At 48.5% G+C, this 22,560-nt stretch overlaps 1 protein-coding gene across 8 annotated transcripts in view; it reads left to right on the plus strand.

The window, feature by feature from the left end:
• PRRC2A (proline rich coiled-coil 2A) overlaps window positions 1-22,560 on the plus strand; it is a 2,343,739-nt gene that overhangs the window by 1,130,852 nt on the left and 1,190,327 nt on the right. For all 8 annotated transcript variants that reach the window (XM_069635075.1, XM_069635076.1, XM_069635077.1 and 5 more), the window contains exon 13: window positions 15,708-15,994. In XM_069635075.1, coding sequence (XP_069491176.1) covers window positions 15,708-15,994 — 287 coding nt within the window. The remainder of the gene's footprint in view (window positions 1-15,707; window positions 15,995-22,560) is intronic.

The following is a 22,560-nucleotide window of genomic DNA, read 5'->3' on the forward strand; positions in this document are numbered from 1 at the left end:
TCTGCTTGCGGGAATTTCCTCCAAAAGGAGCCTTAGGAGACGCGTTCGTGGTGGAGTGGTCATTCCCACTGCTGTACGCGTTTCCTCCAGTCCCCGTCATCCCGCAAGTACTGCGGAGGATTGGTTCCCGGATGATCCTCATTGCTCCGGCGTGGGCCCGGAGGACGTGGTACCCGGAACTTCTCGACTTGTCCATCTGCCCTCCACGTCGTCTTCCCTACCGAGACGATCTGCTCTCACGGGAGGGGGGTCAGGTTCTCCATCCAGAGGTCAGATCCCTCAACCTTCACGCTTGGCTTCTGAAAGGTTGAGGTATAAGGATTGGGACCTCCCTGAAGACGTGATGGAGGTGTTGCTCTCGGCAAGGCGGCCGGCAACAAAGTCTGTACCGTTGCCGTTGGAGAAAGTTCTGCGACTGGTGCAGAGTTAAGAATGTGGATCCTTTTGAATGTGAAATTCCCATGGTTCTGTCTTTTTTGCTTTCCTTGGCCCTCAGGGGTTTGCAAGTGGGGACCATTAAAGGTTACCTGGCGGCGCTGTCCATATTTAAGCGCTCGTCTGAAGAATGTTCCTATTTTAAGATTCCTTTAATTTCTCAGTTTTTGAAAGGGCTCACTAATGTGTTCCCTCCGTCACCTTTTCTGGTGCCCGGTTGGGATTTGAACCTTGTTCTTAAGTTTATGGTTGCGGTTACTTCCGCTCGCAGAGTGAGTGAGTTACAGGCACCTTCAGTTAAGCCACCCTTCACTGTGTTTCATAAGGACAGGGTTGTCCTTAGAGTTCGTCCTTCTTTTCCTCCGAAGGTGGTTTCGGAATTTCATTTGAGCCAGAAGGTTGTTCTTCCGGGGTTCTATCCTCCTCCACATCCTGGTAAGGAAGAGGAGAGGCTCCATAGGCTTGATCCTAGGAGAGCGTTGAGCTTTTATATTTCGCACATGTCCCGGGTCAGAGTGGACGATCAACTTTTCATTGGTTACGCTGGAAAGCGTTTGGGACAAGCTGTGGCGAAACATTCTGTCTCGCTGGATTATTTTAGCTATCTCCGAGTGTTACCGCTTGGCGGGCTGTGACGAAACATTCTGTCTCGCTGGATTATTTTAGCTATCTCCGAGTGTTGCCGCTTGGCGGGTAAGGACCCTCCGGCTGGCTTGCGGGCCCATTCTAGCAGGGGAGTGGCTGCGTCTACTGCCCTGCAGAGGGGTGTTCCTATTCGTCACATCTGTGATGCAGCCACCTGTGCTACATACTTTTGTACGGCACTACTCCCGAGGGCAGTCATTGGCTGGGGGCAGTATGATCCAGAGACCAGTGATTGGTTACTACTGAGAAAGACAGATCAGAAACGAAACTGATACGGATTTTTTTTTCTTTACCAAGGATTCCCGGCCTGACGACGGGGAATATTCATGAGCATGTGAATCCATGAGACCCATGCTGGAGAACAACAGTTACAGGTAAGTAACTTCTTCCTTCCTTGCCTTCAGATCAGATGAGGTCATATCTAATTGATGCCTGGTGGGCGGGGGTTGCGGGGAGAAAGGAGTTTTGTGCCAAACTAAGCAATCGCTGTGTGTTTTTTATAGTTTTCCCATTGGTTAATTTGCAAGAAATCGGAAGTAAATTGTGATTGCAAACTTAAAAATTGGACCCTTTTTTTAAATAGCAATTGAAGGTCCTTTAAACCTAATTTCGTCAATTGGTGCAAGAAATTTGACTTTGTGATATTGTGTAGGGCCACAGCATTGGTGGTTGATCTCTTGGTTGCTTGCTATTTGTCAAACCTTAAATGTATATTCTTACTATACACTGTTCTGGTTCCTAGCTCATTGGTGGTACAGATGTTATTTGTCGGGGTGGTGCGAGACGGGCAGGAGGCCTCGCTAAATTTGAATCTGTATAATCTCTTTGGGTGCCCTAGAGTTACACTCAAAGGATTTTTGCTTACTTTAGGTATGCCTAAAGGACAAGCTGGTAGCAGCAGTTACTTTTTGCTTTTTTTAAGTGTATTTTGTTTTAGCCTTACTGCGTTTGGCTAACAACTGTGGCTAGTGTCCAAACATGGCAATGCCATAAGTGTTTTCTTTTTTCTGTTGGCAATCATGTCACTAACCTTTCTTCCTGACCTGTGAGGACAGGAAAATCCTTATATGGACTTCCAGTGCCCACGAAATCGGAGGCATTTCACAGGCTACTGCAGTGCAATGTGTTTGCTGCCAGGAAGTGGGTTCGGACTGTTTGATACCAATCCACAAATTGGTTTGTGTGTCTGAATGGTATGCATGAGCTGTGGTTGGACCGCTGCACGGGGGCGGGTGTTTGTGTGCACCAGATCTGCCATTGGCTAGTGGGAGTTTTGGCTCTTACCTGGCGTTTTGCAAAAAAGAGGCCCCCTGCACCTGTTAGAGATCCTGGAAGAGACCTGAAGGAGCCAAGTATCCTGTCCAGCGGCAAGACGTGTAAGGAGGCCATGGACCCATTGGAAGAAAGCCTGCTGACCAACTTCTGCTGCTGTCCTGGAAGAGCCCTGTCTTGTAAATGATCTTCAGAAGTCCTCTGAAGGAGCTTCGACCCTTGGAGAGAGCCTCCATTCTCGCCTTCAGGTTGAGTCCTGCTAAGAAGATCCCTCGGAAGTTCCCCTGAATCACCCAGTAGCTGACCAGCTTGGCTACCGTGCTGCAGATGTTGCTCTTTCACGTTGAGGCCCAGAACTTTGGGGATCTCGACAGCTTGTGCTACACGACTCCTTTCTGACAAATGTTGTGGTTTCAGCATCAAGGCGACCCGAGATGAAGGCAAAGTCCATCCTCAACAATGTCCACTTGCGTCACTGTGCATGGGTGCCTGTAGTCCAAAACAGCTTTCCTGCATCCAGTCCTGTGCTGAGAGGGGCCCTGCATAGATTTCTTCTGCATTCTCCTCTGAAGACCTTGCACCAGCATTTGTTGCAGACCGGAAAAGTGTTTGAAACTGCAACCCATGGGCATAGAGGACCAGAGCTGACAGTGGGAAAAGCGACATTGGACCCTCATATTAAACCTGCCAAGTCCTAAGAAGAATCAGAGTACTGCAGGTGAGTGAAGTTACCAGAACCCTTATTCCTTTTAAAAGTTGGTTAACTTTTTGAAATTTTTGCATCAGTTGGGCTTTGCCATTGGTTGCTCGCATAAACATTGACAGTGGGGGACACTACATCTTGCCTTCTATCCCTTGTAGCTCTTCATTTGACCCCCGAAGCCCTCCATGAACTCATTCCCATCTCACAAAGTTGGGTGGAACTTTGGTGAACTTTTGGGCACGGGGCCCAGTACTAGCACTTGTGTTAACCGAAGTGTTGGCACAGAGTCTGGGCTGTCCTCAACCACAAGCAAAACACATAGAAGAGCTGTCCAATAATTTGTCGAACACGACTTTTGAACAAAAACATTTGAACATTCCAGAGCTCTCATGCATTTCCGAGACGAATACTGTCGGATATGACCAGGTTACGTCGGCATCAGACTTCGCACATTCACAGGACACACTTCGGGCACAATATTAAATTGGCCTTACTAAACATGCTCTCACTTAATAAAAACCGCATAAATGTACATGACTATATACAGGAGGAGGCCATTGACGTCATGTGCATCACAAACTTGGCTTAGAGACTCCAGTGGCCCGAAGTTACGCCTGGTGATACCTGCAGAGTTCAGTTTCTTCTGTAAAAACTGCGAGCATGGTGCTGGTGGAGGAGTAGCTCTTTTAGTTAGATCAGATTTGCACTTCTTGGAGAACTCCATGTGTGCAAAATCATTCATTTAAAATTTCTCCCAAATAACTGTTGCATTAATTTTATTTTGGTGTACCGACCTCCGACTGGGATGCCTGACTTTAATGAAGACTTCATATACTTCTTGGCACCTCCAAACAAACCTAATGGCGCCACCATTCTTTTAGGAGACTTTATTAGATGGGTAGGTAACACAAATGACAAGGACGCCATAGAGTTGTCAAGACAATTGGAAAATGTTAATTTCAACTTTCTAAATACAGAGCCCACACATGTCGGTGGAAACATCCTGGACTGTGAGTTGCAGTTTGGAATGTCCCCATGAACCTCATCAGCACAAGCCCATCCCATTTTGTCAGACCACTGTTTGGTGGAATGTCTGCATTTCCCAAAAACCCTCCGGAAAATCCAGTGTCCCCAAATTAGTTTCAAATAGAAATCTGAAAAGTATTACTCCCGAGGATCTTGATCAATGCTTTACATCGATGATGAGTACTTCAGAGCTGGGCCCCCCCAGAGACCTTAGTAAACACACGTTACCTCATCCTAGCTCTGGACAGACTGGCTCCTAAAACGAGTCATGGCTAAACGTTAAAAACGCGACGGGTTAACTGCAGACCTGATTATGTTATAAAGGCGGAAAAAAGGCAGGCAGAACATGTCTGGGAGAAACGCAAGTCTAGCGAAAACAAAATGGCCTGGAATGTTTTACAAAGTTCGTATAAAAACAAGATTCTAGAAGCTAAACTTTCTACAACACCGAAATCGAGAAGGCAGGGAAAGATGTCACTATCCATGCCCCTGACCCCCCTCAGGTCTAACAGCCCCCCTGGCAGCAGTGGGGCTAAATCCCTTCACACTGGCCCCAAGGGCCTTAAAACTCCATCGGAAACATACATGGAGTCAGTCCTGGTGCCTTTTGTCTCCAGGCACATTATCATGAATAAATCAATACCAGTTTCGTACCTTAATCCAACATGGAGGCCTATTACACAGCTCAGTTCTTTAGAACCAAGCCATGCAGTCTCGTGTTTTGGGTGTGGCTGGGCCTGGAACGGTGTCTAGTCAAATTTGTCGACAGACAAATGGTCGACACAATTTGGTCGACAGGACAAATGATCAAATGTTTTTTTTTAGTTATATATATTTTTTTAGGTTTTCGTTTAGTGAAAAAAGGGTTTTTTAGCCAATAAAAGAGGGTTGGGGGGGGGCAAAAACAAAAAGTGGAAAAAAAAAATTCATTTGACCTGTCAACCTTTTGGTGTCGACCATTTGTCCTGTCGACCATTTAGATTCGACCAGTTGACCTACAACCGCCTGGAACTACTTGGCCTGGAGCTACTTTAGCTGGGCTATTTAAACCACACCCAAACAGCAGAACACGCTTCGCGTTATTCTGCACTCCTGCAGCGTAACGCTCAGTGTCCAGCTCCTGCTCACCTGCTTCTCCGGTGGCCCAATCCTGAAGCCCTAGATCCGGATTCCATCAACCTGGAAGAACAAGAACAGCTTTAGCGAGCAAGAAAACTTATCTGTGAAGTAACTGGTCTTGAATCCATCCTGCGCTTACCTCGCCCATCTCCGGAGTATGCTGCAACCTGTAAAGAAAGAAATAAAGACAGCATTAATACCTATTCTTACCTGGGAAAGCAGCTCTTACCTCGCCCATCTCCGGGTTTCACCACAACCTGCAAGGGAGAAGGAACAAGATCAGCATTAACAAAGCACTTGCTTGGGCAAGCAGCTCTTCGATCGCTCATCACTCCGGAACATCACCGCAACCTGTACAAAGAGAAGAGAACGCAGGTTAGCAATTAACACCAATAAACAGCGCAGCGCTCCGCATCAATAACTCACCGTGGTCTTCGCCATTGGCGCGGCATCTCCGAGATCACAACCATCCCTGTGAAAACAAAGACATTGTTGGGGAACAGCACAGTGGAGCAAGACACAGAAGACGGGAGAAGACAGAGAAGACGGAGACAGAATAAAAATGAAAAAGACATAACTCAACTGGAAGACAGCAAGCAGAGTCGGTCACAGCCGGTCTGGACCCGACATAAGGGCACACGGACCAGTGAAGCAACTAGGTCCACGGAACACCCACACCAACCACGCGTCCCTGCACAGAGACGCATGATGTAGAGTTCAATGCACAAAAACCTAAGGTGAGCAATAACCCCAAGGGAAGGGATTTGGACCAGAGGGAGGTGGGAGTCCACCCATCACAGAACCAGTATCTTAACCCTCCATTCTCCTGTTATAGGTGCTACCCAATGTCTGGCACATAACCAAGCAGAAAGGGGTCCGGGATAGCACTTAGACCTCCGTCCAGTATCATGTGGCACCCCCGTGGATACCAGGTGAGCGTAACAAGAGTCCCCAAAAATATTTGAAATCTACCACAACATTGAAAAGCCCTTACCTCACCCTGAAGTTTATGCCCCCACTAGGAAAAACTGTATTGTGGTTCAGCAGACTTTTGCAAAACACATTGCCTCGGCTCGAGTTAAAATCTCCCTGATACTTGGGAAAGAGTCAGGCTGTAAAACTCACTCTGTGAGCAAAGAGGACTATTCACATTCCTTTTGCTTTCACTCATTAACGAATATTGAAATGTGCACCTACCTTACATCTGTTCACCCTACTCCCTGTCGAGGAGAAATTCTCCATGCTAAACTCATTTAACACAATCTGACATTGTTGTTCCTTTCCTGGTTCACTTTGTGAATTCCAGCTTCCAGCACAGTCCCTGATGGGATTAACTAGGTAGCGATTATGCCTCTGTTGAAAAAAACCTAATCTGGACCCAAATGATATTAATAATCTGCACCTTATAACAAATTTGCTGTTCCTGTTAAAAATCGTTGGCAAAGTGGTGTCTGTCACATTGAACAGCATTTGGAAAAACTGGATATTCTGCATCCTATGCAATCAGGTTTTCGTGCACAACATTGCACGGAAAGCACCCTACTACACTTAGTCACATGTGCTTGGCTTTCTGGAAAGTTGGAAAACTGGCTTCTCCAGCATGGGGTCTGGCATGAATTCACATGCACATGTCTGGCTGGGAATCCTCATTAAAGTAAAGATTAGTTTTTCATTTCTCAACTGACTTTCTCCTAACAACCAATCACTGAGCTCTGGGTCATACTGCCCCCAGCCAATGACTACCCTCTACCTAAGCCCCTCCTCTGGCAGCCATCTTCAGATTTTTATTGCATGTTCAAGTGTTGGGAGTGCACGTGCGTAGCTCTCATGCTTTTTGGAAGAGTTTTACTCTTTTTCGGTCAATAGAGCCTTGTGCTCCATCGATCATCCTTCCAATTTAACGCGGACCTGTTCTTCATATTCTTCAGCGCCCCTCAAGGGCGGATTTTGTAGTCTCTTCATTGAGGCTTCCTGAAGATTTTTGAGGCCTACACCGTGTGGACCATGTCTGAGAAGGATTCCATCCCCCTTTTCAAGCTTTGCTCCGACTGCGGCTTACAGAATGTTTTCTCGGACGAAAAACATTCCCAGTGCCTTTATTTTCTGTACCCGACTCACAAGGAGGACGATTGTGCATTTTGCTGGGAATTCTCAATAAGCACCTTGAAGGATCAACGTAAGCGACTGAATGAGTGGCTGTTGGCCAAGGCCTCTGCACCGGGTGGTTCCCAGGGGCATGCCTCTCCCGGATCCGGGAAAGCTGAGTAGGATTTAAGTCCTTTTAGGCCTTCCCTCCCACGGGGGGGGTACAACAAAAGTCCAAGCAGCGAGAGCCCACTGCCACCGGGAGCACCTTTGAGGCAGGCTCCTCAGATGCCAGGGCGTGTCCGACGTCTCCTGCAACTTCGGTTACCAGCCGACGCTCAGGATCTTCGTCCAAGAGGAAATCGGACCATCCGGGCAAACTCAAGGTTGCTCCAGAGACCGCCAAGGAGAAGTCCAAAGCCAGCCTGCGCTCGGCAGAGAAGGCTTCCGGGACGGCCGTGAAGGCCAAGCTGGACAAGGGACTGGTCTTGACCGTGAAGGCCCAGGTACATCCGACAAAAGCTGCACCTTCAATCAAGGTGGTGGTTGAGGCGGCATACCTTTCGAAGGCAGAGGAGGAAGACCCGCAGGGAGCACTGCCGAAGGCAAGAGTGGCCCTCCCTGCCAGGAGGGAGTCTTCATTCCAACCCATTAAGACCCCAGAGAAGATGCTGGTCATCGCTCCGAGACCGCACCCCTGGATGCGAAGAAAGTGGGGTGTGAACGGCGGTCCACCAGGGCATGATATCTCCTCGGAGGAGGTGCTAGTCTACCTTCAGACCATCCAGGACGATGAGAATGTGGGGTGGGGGGGGGGTTAGGCCCTACGATGAGGGTGGCGATGAAGATACCGTTGAGTAAGGCGACGGGGAGCCTCAGGTCGACAAGGGCCTTGGCTCTCTTTTTGCGCCTCAGCTTCCTATTACTATTCTGCCTCTGCTGCCCCTAGAGACCTCTCTGTGGGCATTCTCTCTACGTTACATACACTGGTCTCTGAGATGCCGGTTATGCCGACAGCCCCACCCGCGGTAGACGACCCTCTGGCAACGGGCGAACCGCCGGCCAAAAAGAGGAAGCGGCACCCTCTGCCTCCTTGCCACCCTTCACCGCCATCTCCTTTGAGGGATGAGACGGACGGGACATGGCGACGACTACCACAGACAACAGTGGGATGGACCTCACGTCGCCTCCTCCCCACCGGACGAGAAGCTAGTTTCACGCGATGATCTCCAGAGCTTTGGAGCTCTTCCAGCTTGTGCCAAAGGAGGAGGGCGTCTTATACCAGCGCCGCGAAGCAGAGAAAGACCATCCTTCCAGTCCCGCTCTTGGATAACTTTTGGGACGAAGGCGTCTCTCTTGAAGAATCCTTCTACAGCCCCGGCAAAGAGACCGTCTGGAGTAGAAATACTGGGTGCTGTACTCCCAATTGCTTGCAGGTCAATCGTCACTGGACTCGGTGGTCTCTGCAGCAGCCAAGAAGTAATCGGGTGATTCTTCCTCAGCAGCGCTCACCCCTCTGGGCAGCGAGGGGAAGAAGATGGATGCTATGTGACGACGTGTTATCTACTCTGCAGCTATCAAGGCTGCCACCGCCCTAGCTATCGTAGCGCGCTACGACTGAGAGCTGTTTCAAGGTCGTTCCTCTTCTGGACTACTTCCGCGACCACAAGGGGTCTGAGGTGTTGGCGATTCTGCAGGAAGGCGGGGTAGCATCAGACCACGCCATCAGTGGCCACGGGCATCGCTGACACAGGGTTCCGCCAGACAAGCAACAGCATTTGCCGTTGTCGTGGCTGGCTCAAGGTCACCAACTTTTGACAGAACGTCCTGATGAGGATGTTGTACATGCCCTTTGACAGACGATCTCTTCGGGAAGGCCGTAGATGAGTCTCTACAGGCCATCAAGGCAGACAGACGGCACGTCCCCTGGGCACACTAAAGCAGCAACAGCTGTCCTTTTGTTAGTGCCCTCACTGTCTAACACGTGCAAAATAAATAAGACAGACACTCCATGGACAGGGAATAAGGCACAAAAGCGCAGGCTGCAAGAGTTCCAAGGAAGGTTTATATAGATCTCTGAGAGCGCTCTGACCACATACAAGTTACAACACACTTTTATATAGTATTTCTACAAGTTTGACATATGATGCTACGTTGGATCAGGATTGGTCAGCTGTGGTGGTGACTTAGGTGTGGGCATCATCTCTTCCTCCGGGTTGGCGTCAGAAATTGTGCTCCGGATGGGTGAAGGTCAGGTCGCTGTGAAACACGGTGGTCACTATCTAAGCTAAGAAAATACATTCTGAATAATGCATGCACTAAATAAGTTGATCAAAAGACTTAGTAGTATCTCATGTAGTTATACAAATCACTCAAGGGTTTACACCATCTACACAGTTGGGTTACACAGGTCACAGTTTTAAGGGCCTTGACCACTATAATACTGTCACTGAACTATAGGGTTAGTCTCACAAGAATCTGATATGTGGCACTTGCTAGTATTGCAAAACAAAGAGGTGGGTTTCCCCTACTTCGCTGGCAGAGGGGAAGCAGCGATCAATATAAATGAAAAACCAGCCAGCGGAATGAATTGAAGATACTCAAACAGGCCGCTAAAAGGCCACCAAAACAGGGGAGGACCCCCAAGGGTCACAACACAGATCAATCCACTAAGAACGAAACAATCGTTAAAAATACTGTATTTATTTAGAATTTGTACTTGTTAAAATAAGTATTAAATCATCTGAAGTTCTGTACAAAAAATACGCAAAGTGACAACATTAATGTATCAATCATAAAGTGCATCACGTAAAGTGAGTGCTAGTTTCACTGTTGGCTGTAAGTGAAAAAGTCAAAGAAATAAATCACAGTAGACCTAGATGCTACTGGATTGATCCCAAAAAGGGGTTTCCCATGCGAGCGAAGAAAGTCACTCGATAAGGGAAACCACAATCGCCTATTCAGATCTGAAGGCAAAAGGGCCAAAAAATAAATCAACAAAGGGCAATCTAGTCACTAAAGGATCATGCAGCCAACCACAATGGTTAGTTACAGCACTGCACAATATAATGAACACATAAACATTGAAAAAAACGCTAAAATTAGCTAAGGGATGCTATGCGTCAACTACTCATGTCAGGACAGGAACAATGTGACATACAGTACAATATACCTGGCACAATTAACAGATAGTAGTTTCAATGGACGTGGCATTCCCGTAGGCGTCATAATTCTTTGAAATTCATCTGTCTTAATTTACACAATATATTTAGAGAACAAGGTTAAACATTTCACAATGTATAAAACACACCATAGTCTCAACCAATTAGGCTGGTCCCGGAATCCTGTCGATAAGTCCAGGAAGTATTAATCAGGCCGTGCCATAGACTGGGTCTCTATGAATTAGACCCATTTCGAAATGTGACGCATGTGTCCCTCGCAGAGCTTTCAGGAGCAAATTGAGCAAATTCACGAGCGCGTTGTTAAGCAGGTGGTCCAATGTAAATTGGACACCATGGTATCCTGTGCGCGATTCTCCCGACCCAGGAGCACTTGCTAGTATTGGGCACGATATACTGCACAAGGGTCTGATGTTAGTTGGGGGGGTGGGGGTCTGTTGGGTGGGCTTCATAGCGAGGTTGGCAGTCTGGCACATGAAAGGGATGCCTTGCAAGGACACAGGGTTAGAACGGCAATAAGTTTCAACTGGCGAGGGTAAGAGGGCAAGGACACTTTTGTGGAGATGGACGAGCTATGTGCTTGGCTCATGTTGGTTCACATGCAGGACAGTGATCTCAGAGGAAAAGGGATGTGTTACATTTATTATTTGTTGCAGGCAGCTCCGGCCTCAGCGTGAGAATGGAGCCGCAGAGTTTTCCGGTTGGAGTGGGGACGAGGGTGGGGGGCCATGTGCTCCGAGCTACAGCGGCAGGCAAAAGGGAGAGATGCATTTTGTACTATCGCAGTGAGGCCTAGTTACCAAGATGGAGTCGAAAGGGGGTACAGAAAATGGATGCCCTGTGTCCTGCTCGGTGGTCCCATCTACGCGAATATAACCAAAAGTTAGTATCGCATAAGGACGAGGGGCGTACCCACCACTAGAGGCACTTGGTCCAAGTTTTGTACTGGGAAGTGATGGTAGAGAGGGGCCCATTGGCCCCTCGCTCCCACGCACTTTCGATCCACAGGAGGCAAGTCTCCCCATTCTTTCAGGGGTTATGGCAGATGCTCCTCTTCGTACCGCCAGCCCTCCCGCTCCTCGGCCCAAGAGACCAACAGGGGCCGCTCCAAGGCTTTTGGAGGAGTACGTCATTGCCAGGGACCCCAAGGCGGCCGTCGACGTCCAAACAATAATGAATCGTCGGGGGGGCCCCCCTCCCCCATGCACCCCGGTGGGAGGCCGGCTGGTGAACTTTGTCAGCGTGTGGAAGACCTCTCCACTGACGGTTGAGTGCTGGATGCTCTTGCCCAGGGACACTCGAGTTCAAACGGCAGTGTACCCAAATACCACCAGTGGCCTGACAGGAAAACCACGTCCCTCAGCTGCTGCTGGAGGTTCGGGCCATGCCAAAGAAGGGGTTTATTGGGCTCGTCCCAATGCAGCTCCGGGGGTCCGGAGTGTACTTAAGGTACTTCCTCGTGAGAAAGAAGACCGGGGGCTGGAGGCCCATTCTCGACCTACGACTAAACAAATGCATAAAGTTCCAGAATTTTCGAATGGTCACTCTTCAACACGTGCTCGGACAGCTAGAAGAGGGAGACTGTCGTTGTTGGATCTGGAGGATGTGTACTACTTTATCCCAATTCACAAGGGACACCTCAAGGTTCTGCGCTTTGTTGTCCAGGGGAAGCATTAACAGTTCAAGGTCCTTCCCTTCGGATTGAAGTCAGCGGCAAGGGTTTTCACTAAGTGCCTGAAGCCGTTGGTGGCGCATCTGCATGGGATCCAAGTCTACCCTTACTTGGACGACTGGCTCATCACATGGCGAGGACCATCCACCTGCTGACGGATCTGGGGTTCTCGATCAATTATGCAAACTCCTGCTTGCAGGACGCGCTGTTCCTAGGATCCCAGCTCAACACCGTCTCATGCTTGGTGTTACTATCTGAGAGAGTGGCGGCCATCCTGGGCAAGGTGCAACGGCTGCTTGCTCTGAAAATCGCCATGGTGAGCACCATCAAGTCTCTGCTCGGCATGATGTTGTCATGCATTTATTTCATTCGTCTCTGCAGGCTATAGATGCGGCCACTGCAGGAGTTCCTGGACGCCCGTTGGATTAAAGTGTCCAGAAGTTTTCAGGACAAGATTGCTCTCGACGAGATGTTCCGTCTGGCTATAAGATGGTGGGGCGTACGCTCTCATCTGACCGGAGGCATGGGTTTCCAGACCCCACCACATCAGGAGACAGTAACGACTGATCCCTCCCTGAAGGGATGGGGGGGGCCCACACCGGAAGTCTTCACGCCATAGGCTTGTGTCTGCCGGAGGAAACGGTGTTGCACATCAACATTCTGGAGCTATGGGCGGTCTTTTGGGCCTTAAATCGTTCCTGCCGTCGCTCAAGGGCAAGGTAGTGCAGGTTTTCACAGACACCACCACAATGTTTTACATCCGGAAACAAGTGGGATCCAGGTCCCCAGCGCTCTCCAAAGAGGCGCAGGACTAATGGCACTGGGCCGTCGCCAGTGGATGTTCCTTATCCCGTTTCATCTGGTGGGAGTAAAGAACACGGTTGCTGACTCCGCGCGCAGGGAGCTTCGTTCTTGTCACGAGTGGGAACTTCGGCAGGACCTAGTGGAGAACCTGTTCCTCAAATGGGGCAATCCAACTTGTTTGTGACAGCAATGAGCGCCAAGTGCTGGAGGTTTGCCAGCAGGTTTCCCCAGCAGGGGAGCATGGGGGATGAATTCTCGTTCCCTTGGGAAGGCTTCTTTCTGGATGCATTCCCTCCGTTGCGGTTGTTACTTCGAGTCAACAGTCAACTCACAGTGCCGATGCCGAATGATCCTCGTACTGTAGTGGCCGAGGCACATCGGGTACCTAGTACTTTTCAGCATGTCAGAGGCACCACCAGTCAAGCTGCCAGTGGTCGCTGATCTTCTTGCAAGGGAAGGACGTTTCATTCTTCACCATGATCCAGGTTCTCTGAACCTGAAGGCTTGGCTCCCGCAGCGCTAGAATTTGGTGGCTACGATCTCCCGGCAGACTGCAAGGAAGTTCTTGACAAGGCATAGTCTACTTTGAAATGTTATGGACTTAAATGGAAAAAATTTGCTATTTGGTTTAGTTCCCAGAAGATCAACCCGCTGAGGGTCATGGCTCCTCGGGTACTTCCGGGTTTGCTGTCGTTGGCCAAATCGGGGCTGGCCCATGCCTCCAAGGTTCATCTGGTGGCTCTCCCACTACAGCAGATTCCCAGGAAGACCATCCTTGTGGTCAACCATTTGGCCAAGGAATTCAAGAGACTATCGGGCTTGTTCCTGCCAGTGAAGGCTCTGTCACCGGCGTGGGAACTCAATGTGAAGCTTACTAGGCTCATGGGACTTCCGTTCGAGCCTATACATTCTGCACCCCTCAAGTTTGTAGTGGAAAACTGCTTTTCTCATGGCCATAACCTCCACACGACCAGTGGGAGAGATCCAGGGCCTCTCTTGTAAACCATCTTATTTGACATTCTAAGAGACGAGGGTAGTGCTGCGGACGTACCCCTCCTTCATGGCCAAGGTGCCTGTCGGACTCATCTAAACGAGCCCTTGGAGTTACCTGTATTCTTCCCGACTCCTTTATCGCCGGCTGAGTGGATTTTGCACTTGCTGGATGTGGCTAGAGCACTAAAGCTCTATGTGGACCGCACAGTGTTTTCGGAAGACATCACAACTTTTTGTAAACTTTGGCCCTGTGAACCATGGGAAGGCCCTCTACAAGGCTTCCATTTCCTGGTGGCTCTCCGGCTGCATCACCCATTGTCACCGGTAGGCAAACCGACCGTTTCCTGGTGGTCCAAGAGCCCATCAACCAGAGCGATCGCTGCAACTACGGCGTTCCTGTCTGGTGTGCCCCTGCTTGACATCTGCAGGGCTGCTACGTGGAGGTCAACGCACACCTTCACGAAGTTCTACTGCGTCAACCTGTATTCGAGGGAGGAGTCGAGAGTCGGCCAGGCAGTACTGCACAACCGGTTTGCTTGAAGGTGAGCCTGGTGGAGGTAAGAGATGCTTAATGTTGAGCCTTGCCACATCCCGTGGTTGCATGTGTGTACTGCTATGTAGTCTTTATTCATGAGCATGTGAAGCCCTGCCAGACCCCATGCTGGAGAAGGAACAAGTTACTTACCTGTAACTGTTTTTCTCCAGCATGTGTGGCATGGATTCACATGCGAACCCTCCCGCTTACCCCTCTGCGGCTCTTCTCTTGGTCCTACTGCCACTTTACATGCTACCAAATCTGAAATGGCTGACATAGGAGGGGCTTAGGTAGAGGGCAGTCACTGGCTGGGGGCAGTATGACCCAGAGACCAGTGATTGGTTGTTAGGAGAAAGACAGTTCAGAAGTGAAACTGAAACACATTTTTTCTTTACCAAGGATTCCCAGCCTGACTGGGAATATTCATGAGCATGTGAATCCATGCCAGACCCATGCTGGAGAACAAAAGGTACAGGTAAGTAACTTGTTCTTTCTGTAAGGGTAGAGAGGGAGAATGGGAAAGAAGGAAGTCGGAGGTAAAGGAAGTCTTGTTTCAGACAGATTGTGCATTTCAAAGAACAATATAAAAAATAGGGATGTAAAAACATACTGGTCTACGAATTAGACGCGCTGGGGGTAGATGCGAGAATATAAAGTGTAATGAAAGTTAGGTTTGGAGGTTTTGTGAATCGAGCGAGCGCCAAGAGGGTTGGCTTCGAGGTTGCCCCTTCTGAGAGTATAGCCTGCCTATGTTGCCCTAGTAGGCAAAAGGAGGAGGGGAATACTATTCTGTCTGTTTTTTCAGTAGTGTTGGGCTGAGGAGGCGGTTTAGCCTCTGCTCTTCTGTGTAATACTGCCGAGCAATTGTCATTTCATCACATCTGTGCTGCTCAAAGTAGGCGAGTTGAGCAAGAGAAGGAAAGCAAAGGCTATACTATCTTCTCAAGTCGGGACATTATGACATTTTGTGGTCCTGAAGTCATGCAAAAGATATTGTCGAAGTGTTGGGCTTTTGTATGTATAGCTTTGTTTTATGCAGCCTGTGTCTGACCTGTACGTTTTGAACTGTAACCTTGCCTTTCCCCTCTTGATGAGTGAAGCTAGTCTTGCTGCGATACCTTCCTTATTATTTAACTCCTCCAGAATTTGAGTAGCGCTTAAGACTGTCAGATTGTATGTTTGTACTGATTTAGCATCGTTTTCAAACCATATGCATTCTAATCTCCCGTTTGTTCACAGGACAAGAGTGTGGATCACACAAATCGGAACCCTTCTCTCCACCATCAACGTCGCTACTGACAGCAGAGGTTGTGCTGCCTCCTCCAGCCCCTCCTCTCCCGTCTCCTCTTCCGACTTCACTTCAGTCTTCAGTCTCATTGGAGATAATTGAAGTCAAGGAGGATGTGACTGTTCTTAAGGCAGATGCCAAGGGAGAGGCTGTGTTGCAGAGTCGCCAGCTTCTATCATCTCAGGGGTATTCAAAGTACCAGAAAATGCTTCCTCCCCGCTTCCAGAGGCAGCAACAGGTAATGTGGTACAGTATTGTTTTTAGAAAACACCTCTGACCTTGCTATTAACCTTTTTTTGTAATTTGTTGCATGTGGACCTTGCTTGAAGTAGCCACAGGCATTTTTATTAACACAGTGACTGTTTCAAACGAACCTGACATATCTTTTTATCATTGCTTTTTGAGTGTTTTTCAGATCCTTCTAATTGGTTCTGCAAAGCCAACTTAAAAGGTGAAACTAGTTTGTATTTACATTTTAGAGACACTCGCCATAATAATATAGCTGAAAAGCCAGCCTTAGACTAAACACTACATTTGCCTACGTCTTTACATTGCGGCTGAGTCAATAGGCAATACACTATAAAAGGTTAAATCAGAGGAAAGTGATTAAGAGCAGTTTCTCAATCCTTACGTAGGCTTGAAATCCTTTAGCAAAAATAGCAACACTTTATAGTCCATCCCTAGCTTTGTGATAAAGCAGTCTATTACAAACCGTTATTTTGATCAAGCAAGTTCTTGGCAAAGGTCACTGAAGAAGGGTCCTCTGCCTATTGTTGGAGTGGGCCTTTGATTACTTTAACCCAGAGTAGCCCCACCACTTAAAGAGCAAGTGTAAGTTTGTCTGTAAAGCACGTTGTACAAACGGCTGGAATGGGCTAGATGACATCTAAGAGTCAAACTAACCAAAGTCTTTCTGAACCACACAAAGAGCGGACATTGTACACAATTTGCAACAGTTAAAACACTCACACAGGTTTTGTTACAAAGTCCCCCTCATCCCCCACACATGATTGGTCAAACCTATACAATGTAATCATATTGCCTTCAGTTTCCACACTTCTCATTGGACACTTTCATCTAAGCACCATCCTCTTTAAACTTATAATTGCATGTTTCATATTTACACCACACCCCTCTTTGGGGTCCTTCCATATTTGGTCACAGCACCATCTCCCTAGTTACAGTTTACACAACTTAGTTTCGATTACAGGTTCCATCTGGTTGGAAACCTTTACCCCTAAGCCATTCTATATAAATTGATGTGAAGAGGAGGGGAACAAACTAACTACTGTTTGATCTATTGTTGCTGGTCTTATCGGCCAAACTTTGTTGGTGTCAGTCTCGGTGTAAACTATGCAATTTAACATTCCAGCCCACATGGTCCCAACCCACACCCTCACAACTCGATTGAAAATCCATGATCTATTGGTGCACCTTACCAGCAAGCAACCCTTGCATCTGGTTAATTATGTGGCCCTTAAACCCAGCCCGTCCAGGTGGCCGAAATCCCTCAGTCATTCAATAACAGGCTCCCATGTACTTAACCGAGACATCTCTCTTCCATAATTGCAGCAGGCCATAAAACATGCTTGGTCAAAACTGACTGTGGCTGCGGCTCCCTTTCAGCCTTCAATCTTGAAAAAAGTTTCCTGGCCATTCAAAGTTTCACCTCGTAGATCCAAGCTTCAGTGATTCACACAAACTCCTCACAATGAGGGGACACACAACCCAATCTATTTTTAATATTCCCTATATCTCCCAACTATCCCAAAAAAGCTTCCTTTGTAGGTATGTTCATGCATGTGTGTTGTAGACTACTGTGGCCCCTCAAAACAATCTCCATTCACAACCTTCCATCACGCATGTGCAACTCGTTGCTTCTCATTAAGGCCGAGTTGACACTACATGCATTTACATTGTATCTATACCATATCAAATTTGTCATATTGCTGCGTTTGTGCAAATCTAAATAAAAATGCTTACACAACCCTAAAACTAACATTTATCCCATTCACATTAACTACACTAGATTTGTGCCAATTTGCGACATCGCCGTCACCCCAATCCCCAATATGGTGCGCGCAATCCAAACCTCTTTAACTGTAGGACCTTTAATAACTACAACACTATGGAAGGGCCAGACTATCAGTCCAGTGGGCCTAGCTGACCAAACCGTATTCTTGACCTAGGCTGATTGGCCTTTGACCCATGTAGGTAGCTTGTTTGAAATTAGAGGCTTTGTGCTCGATGCAAGTCATTTGCAGGATAAGGGCTGTTAGGAAACACTTCTCTTTTAGGCAACTTCCCCTCATATTATACAGACCCCCAAACTTTTTGCTTTTGAACCTGTCCTGACTTTTTACAGCAAAGTGAAGCCTTCAGCTTCAACCCCCCTGGCCTTTTGCTCATTTTGTTATGGGGAAACTGATCCGTTCTTGTTAGATTTTCCTTCTTGAGTGAAATTCTCTCCACCTGTGAGTCCCCCAGCACGTTTTGTGGGACTCTAGGATTTCTCTCCGACTCTCCTGAGAGAGTGGGACCATTTTCCACACTCGATCCCTTCACTCTAACCTTAGGAACCCTTTTTGCCTCCTTTTTGGTGTATTGCTTTGGAGGCTAGCTTTACTCAGTCTTTTCTGGCATCTACTTTTTGTTTTGATGAAACATTTTTTATTGTTTTTCATAACGTAGTCAAAACGAACACAAAACGAGAAAATAAGAGAAAAATAGAAGCATTCGAGGACCAGCATTTCCAATCAAAAGTTAGCATTAATATTAGTATCACCAGCACCAAGATCATTTCCCTTGACCTTCTGTATATCTATTCATGTCATCATTACCATTGTCCGTGGCCATTAAGGCCCACCCTCCTCCCATCTACCCCATATTTTAGAGGCTTTGGTTGGGCCGCCTCTTGCGTTATATATCCGACGTTCAATCATAGCGCACGTGTCCATGTCCATTACTCACTGTTCCATTGTCGGGGGCTCCGGCACGCCACATTTTTGTGCAATATTGCGCTTCATTAGGCCCGCAGCTGTGTTTTAAAAGTAGCTTTTCCCATTAAGTTCGGTGTCATCTGGTACCCCCAGGACTAGGACCCTTGGGTTCAATTGTATAGTGCAAGTGAGTATCCTGGTCAGTTCAGTACAACAAGCATCCCAGTAGGTGCGGATCTGGGGGCATGACCACAGGATATGAAAGAAGGTTCCTTCCTCCTCTCCACACCGGAGACAGTTCGGGGTTGTCGCCCTCTACCAGCCGTACAATGTAGCTCTAGGGTAGTACACTCTGTGCAGAATTTTAAGTTGCACCAGCCTGAGCCTAGAGGAGATAGCCACTTCCCGTGGGTGCATTAGTACCTGGATCCAGTCCTTTGGGTCTATCTCTCCTACATCTTTTCCCCATTTGGTTTTTAGGCTCGTTAGTTCAGGGGTGGCAAAGGATGTGATAGCGTTATAGAGGATAGATGTGCGTTTGCTGGGGATGTGCGCTGGTAGCATATTGCTTCCTATCGGTGTGTAGTCTGGGACAGTGTCCCCTGCGGGTGTATTGGTTCTCAGGGCATGGGTTAGTTGCATGTAGTGGTACCGTTTGGTATCCGGGAGTTGTAATTTGCACTGCATGTCTTCAAATGAGGTTGGTTTCCCGTCTTTCAGTATAGCTTCTACTTTCAGAATCCCAGCCTTAACCCAGCGCGGCCATGGTTCGAGTTTCTCGATTTCTTTTGGGTTGTAAATATGCATAGGGGTTGTGCCGTGGTTATTCTGTTTACCCACCCTACAAACCCGTGTGCCTGTCTCCAGATAGTGGTATGTGTCATAGTTGTCGGCGGAGGGAGTCTCTGGGGGGATTGTTGTAACAGATGTAGTGGATCTGTGCCCTGCATGGCCTCCACTTCGGCCCTGATGTGGGGTAGTTCCCGGTCCCTGTGAAGCAAGTTGTTGACCACTGCAAGTTGTGAGGCCCAGTAATAGGTTTGGAGGCGGGGCACCCCTATCCCACCCTCCCAAATCGACCTTTGAAGTGTGGTCAGTGCTATACATGATTGGCCTCCACCCCAAATAAGCTCCCTAAGAAGGGTCTCAACCCGGTTAAATTCAGAGCTTGTGATCTTCAGTGGGGCATTCTGGAGGACATAGAGGAATCTCGGAAGGGCCATCATTTTAAAAAGTGCAGCTCTACCCATGAGGGTCAGAGGGAGAAGTTTCCAGTGGTGAACATCATTGCCAAACTGGTCAATGATCGGTTGAAGATTGTGCAATACATATCTGGTAAGATCTGCTGTTATCCAGATTCCCAGGTACTTGAAGCCGTGTTGCTCCGTTCTGTACGGGCAATCTTGTGGGTTGGCCTGCCCTCTGCCCTTCACCAGGTAGAATACAGATTTCTTCCAATTGATTCTCAATCCACTGAACTCCCCGTAATAGATGAGCATCTGAGTCACTATAGGGCACGTCCTGGCCGGTTCGCCCAGATATACCAGTTGGTCATCTGCATCTAGGGAGGTTCGGTCTTCATGTCCCTCAGGCCATCTAAATCCCATCCAGGCTGTGCTCTGGCGGAGCCATAGGGCGAGCGGTTCAATCGCGAGGGCGAAGAGGAGGAGGAGGAGGGGGGGGTGGGGGGCAACCCTGTCGCATGCCCCTGCCCAAGGGGAAGGATCGGGAAGGCCACCTGTTCACCTTGACCTCTGCCTGGATATTCATATACAGCAGCTTTACCCAACCCAAGAAACCATCTCCAAACCCCATGCGTTTCATGATCTCCCAAAGGCTATCCCACTGGATCGAGTCAAAGGCCTTTTCAAAATCAATTGCCAAAAGGGTGAGTGGAGTGTCAATGATAGGGGCCCGTTCTAGTGCCAGGTGAAGCCGACGCAGATTCATTAGAGTTGACTTGTGTGGTATAAAGCCACATTGGTCCGGGTGTATCAAAGTGTCTGCCACCGGTTGGAGCCTGTTAGCTAGGAGTTTGGCCAGGACCTTGGCTTCACCGTTAATTAACGAGATCGGCCTGTAAGAGGCACATCTCTCCTGGGGTTTGTCGGGTTTAGGGATAACTACAATGGTCGCCTTGCACAGGTCCGGTGGGAGGGTGCCCTGTTCCCGGGCGCTTAGCAGCATTTTATGCAGGGGGGCGCTATGTTATTCCTGCCTAGTTTTTGCCAGATTTCAACCGGGAACCTGTTAGGGCCCGGAGTTTTCCCCGATTGCAGTTGTGCTAAGGCTTCAACTATTTCAGCTTCTGAGAGGTCAGAGTTTAGTGTCGCCCTCTGTTGTGCTGAAAGGGTTGGTATTGTTATGTCGTTTAGGAGGGTTGGATCTAGTGACGAAGTTGGGGCCTGGTATAGTGCGGTGTAAAATTGGGCAAAGGCTTCCGCTATCTCATCGTCTGACCGGCACCTCTCTCCCTGTGGAGTGACGATCTCCCGGACACAGCACTGTGCCTCATCCCTCCTCTCCAACCAGTCTAACATTTTGCCTGCTTTATCCCCAAACTCGTATACTCTTGCTCTGGATTCCCAATGGGCTTGTTTGGCATTATCTAGCATTAGGTTTCGAAGGTGCTGAGTGGCGTGTTTGAGGGATGTTTGGGTCTGAGGGGTTGCGGTCAAGGCTGTGGTTGTTCTCCCATTGGGTTACCTCCCCCTCTGCCGCTATCTTCCGAAGTTTCTCCCTCTTTTGGTTCGCTGTCCAGGAAATTATTTCACCTTGCAATCCGGTTTTGTAGGCCTCCCATATCACTACTGGGTCATTTTCTCCAGTATCATTAATCTCGAAGTATTTGGTGGAGACTTCAGTTAGGCTGTCCACCAGCTCGAGGAAGCCCAGATAGTAGTTAGTCAACCTCCACGTTTTAGGGGGGATTGTACCCTGCAACCGTATCTCCACCGTCAAAGTTGAGTGGTTGGAGACTCCCTTGGGGGAGTAAGTCTGCCGACAGTACTCTGAAGAGGTAGTCCAGCCTGGAGAGGGAACCGTGGGCTCCCGAGTGGAATGAATAACCTCTGGTTCCCGGGTGTAGTTCCCGCCACAGATCGCAAAGACTTAAGGCGGATACGAAGGTGGACAGCCTCGTGGGGGTATTCGGGTGGCGTTGTCTGAGATGGGTGCGGTCCATGGTGTTACACATGACTACGTTAAAGTCACCACCTGGAAACCACTTATCAGGTTGATGTTTGCCCATCAGGGCAGTCAATTCATCTAACTGTTCCTGCCCCAGTCCTGGTGGGGAGTAGATTGAGACAAACCCAAATTTCTCACCCCAGAGCGTTCCTAGGATTAGCACCAAGCTACCCCGAGGGTCCTGTTCTAACTCCTTCAAGGCAAATGGGATGCGTTTGTGTATAAGGATGAGGGTGCCCCTGGATCCCATTGTGAATCGCGCATGAAAGGCGGTTCTATAATTGATTCTCTGGAAGAGAGTACAGTGTGATCCCGCTAGGTGTGTTTCTGTTAGCAGGTCCACATCGGGGGAGTGTCTGAGTAATTGCTTAACCAGGCGCCTTTTGATCGCAGAGCCCATCCCGTTCACGTTCCAGGTGAGCACCTTGAGGGACTTGGAACGTTCAGTCGATAACAACTGAGATTGGTCGGGTGCCATCTAGCAAGTCTGATAGAGGGTTGGGCGGATGTCTTGCAGGGATAGAATCCTGGTGTATGGTGATGTAATGTAGGTCATATGTAAAATGGTGATTGAATTGCTGTCCATGCATGCTGTGGTCCCAACTAGCCAAGAACCACAATAACCCCTGAGACCTGCAAGGGTGCGTTGGTCCTGGGGCAACAAACTCTTCCCAAC

The sequence above is a fragment of the Ambystoma mexicanum genome, chromosome 13, assembly GCF_040938575.1.
Source record: "Ambystoma mexicanum isolate Mex_15411 chromosome 13, UKY_AmexF1_1, whole genome shotgun sequence".
Lineage (NCBI taxonomy): Eukaryota > Metazoa > Chordata > Amphibia > Caudata > Ambystomatidae > Ambystoma > Ambystoma mexicanum.